This window comes from Elaeis guineensis, chromosome 7 (assembly GCF_000442705.2).
Source record: "Elaeis guineensis isolate ETL-2024a chromosome 7, EG11, whole genome shotgun sequence".
Lineage (NCBI taxonomy): Eukaryota > Viridiplantae > Streptophyta > Magnoliopsida > Arecales > Arecaceae > Elaeis > Elaeis guineensis.
In genome coordinates, this window is record NC_025999.2 from 88,534,178 (window position 1) to 88,536,463 (window position 2,286).

Below are 2,286 nucleotides of genomic sequence, written 5' to 3' on the forward strand. Positions count from 1 at the left end.
ATGTAAGAGTGGAGACGAAAAGCGTTTTTTTAAAAACGTCGCAATATTTTCTAACGATACTTTAAAGCATTGTAAAATTAAAATTTAGCAGCGCTTTTTAGCGTCGTTAATGACAATGTGTCTTCCATCCTTTTCGAACTTTTTTCCTCGTCGGCAGTTAAAGTCACTAGCGACTTATAAGCATCGTAAACACTCTATTAACGACGCTTATAAGTATCGTTATTTTTTAACAGAAAAAAATATATACATTTTATATACAAAAAAAAAATACATACATTCTGTATAAAATTATATCAATTATTCAAATATAAACCTGTACAATCACCACCATTCACACCAAAAGCAAACTTCAATAGCAAATTTAACCAAACCAAAAGATATTTTTATATAAATAAAAATAAAGTACTAATCGTCCATTACAATCAAGAGTAATATAAATAAATATAAGAATACAATAAAAATAAAATGATGTCAATCTGCAGGCGGATGGTCGTCGCTGTCTCCACGTGACGTGCCCGTCTCGACGGGTGCCTGATGTGCCAGGAGCCTACAAGAAATATATGAAAAGCTTGATTTGCATATCTATAAATAAAAATATATAGATCATTAAATTAATAAAAATATATATTTAATAATATGTGTTTACCTGAGATGGCCATACATCTCTAATAAAGATGTAAGCCGATCAATCTGTCCCCTCATGGCCTGCATCTCGGCACGGCTCTGTCGCATCTCCTCCATCTCAGCGGCACGACTCTGTCTAATCTCCTGTATCTCCGCTCGAGTCTGCGGACGCGTGAATCCTGAGCATCTACTGCAGCATGCTGCGTATATCTACTAACCTCAGATAACTGAGTGGGGGTGACTCCTACTCCATAACCCCTCACTCGGCCGTAGCGCTCTGGTCCCATCAACTCTGTGAACACCTCGGCCTCGATACGGCTCTGCTGCGTAGATGCTGCGGACTCGTCGTCACGCTCCGCAATGAGAGATGTAGCCCTCTCCTGTATTTATTTTGAAAACAAGAGTTATACATTAATAGCTAACAAAATTAAATTAAAATCATTGCAAAAAATAGAATATTAATAATACCGTACATATAAATCTCTCGACTCATCTCGAACAAAAGTACCATCCTGATGAGTATGAGTCATCCGGTAAAACTCCACTTTACCGGGTTCCCTCCCATGCTCATCCACCTACACAAATAATTTTCAATTTTAAGCAAACAGTTATAATAATTTAAAAAAATATATGAGTATCATGATACAGACATGGTCCACGATACATAATGATATTAGTTATATAAATATTTCAACATAAAAATTAAAGTTAATTATGAAAGTTTAAGGAACATACAAACTCCTGTCGGAGTCGTGCATAACTCTTCGACCCCGATGTATGAGGAACAGACTGAGCTGCTCGTGCAGCTCTACCAATAGCAGAATAAGTCTGTAAAATAAAGTAAAGAACTTGTTATATGTATAATATATAATATACAATATAAATCAATATTTTTATAAAATATTTAAAAAAAAGATAATGAGCAGATAATATACCTGTGCCCTCTCGGAGAACCAATAATGAACCAACTCCATCCACTGATGAGGGGTACATCAGGAGGACAATTCCTAGCAACCTCCTCCTCTGTCATACCCTGTCTCATATAGTCCCTCTTCAATTGTGCTCTATATTCTTTTCATTTGCGGTTGAGAGACTTCATTACAAAATCATGAGTGGATGGAGGGAGAACAAACTTGCTCTAAAAAAAAAAGTTAAATGAAATAAATTATATAAGTGATTAACAATTAATATACAGTATGAACATCAATTCATTACCTCTATAACTCGGAGGAGCTCAACTTTGTACGTTGGAAGCATGTCATTCCATTTTGCATAGCCCAACGGACATAGCTGAGGCCTCCGAGCAACAGTCCCAAAAATGAAGTCAATAAGCAGGCAGCTTTCTTAATTGGCTGACCTAGCTGATTGCACTCCACAACAATTCTCTCCCTCACGCATCTGCCACACATCTCGTACTACTGTGGTCCCGTCTGGGGCGTACTTCCCGGATCCGTCTGCAAAAAATACATAAAAGTAACTATATCATAAATTTATATAAAATAAAATAAAAATAAAATTACATGAAAGACATATAATACCCTGCACGTGTATCTCATCATCTGGCTGATGAACAGAGATGTACTGTGCTGATGATGAAGAAGGACAGGGCTCGAAATGCTGTGCAGCTGAACTGCTCAGGCTGCTGTGCTGAAGAAGACTAAC

At 36.9% G+C, this 2,286-nt stretch overlaps 1 protein-coding gene across 1 annotated transcript; it reads right to left on the minus strand.

Annotated features, from left to right (window-relative positions):
- Nucleotides 1-698: 698 nt before the first annotated feature.
- Nucleotides 699-1,939, minus strand: LOC140859355 (uncharacterized). The gene is made up of 5 exons (XM_073261005.1): nt 1,840-1,939; nt 1,560-1,762; nt 1,360-1,452; nt 1,098-1,199; nt 699-1,004 (listed from the first exon to the last, which is right to left on the minus strand). Exons 2-5 carry the CDS (start codon nt 1,596-1,598, stop codon nt 699-701), a joined length of 540 nt encoding a protein of 179 aa, XP_073117106.1. The 5' UTR covers nt 1,599-1,762; nt 1,840-1,939.
- Nucleotides 1,940-2,286: the final 347 nt, after the last annotated feature.

Excerpts from the sequence above, each read along its gene's own strand:
- LOC140859355 (XM_073261005.1), bottom strand. The coding sequence starts at position 1,598 with ATGGAGTTGGTTCATTATTGGTTCTCCGAGAGGGCACAG. Across the intron at positions 1,200-1,359 it reads CACGACTCCGACAGGAGTTT|GTGGATGAGCATGGGAGGGA; the intron begins GTATGTTCCTTA and ends TTATTTGTGTAG. Across the intron at positions 1,005-1,097 it reads ATGAGTCGAGAGATTTATAT|GAGAGGGCTACATCTCTCAT; the intron begins GTACGGTATTAT and ends AAATAAATACAG.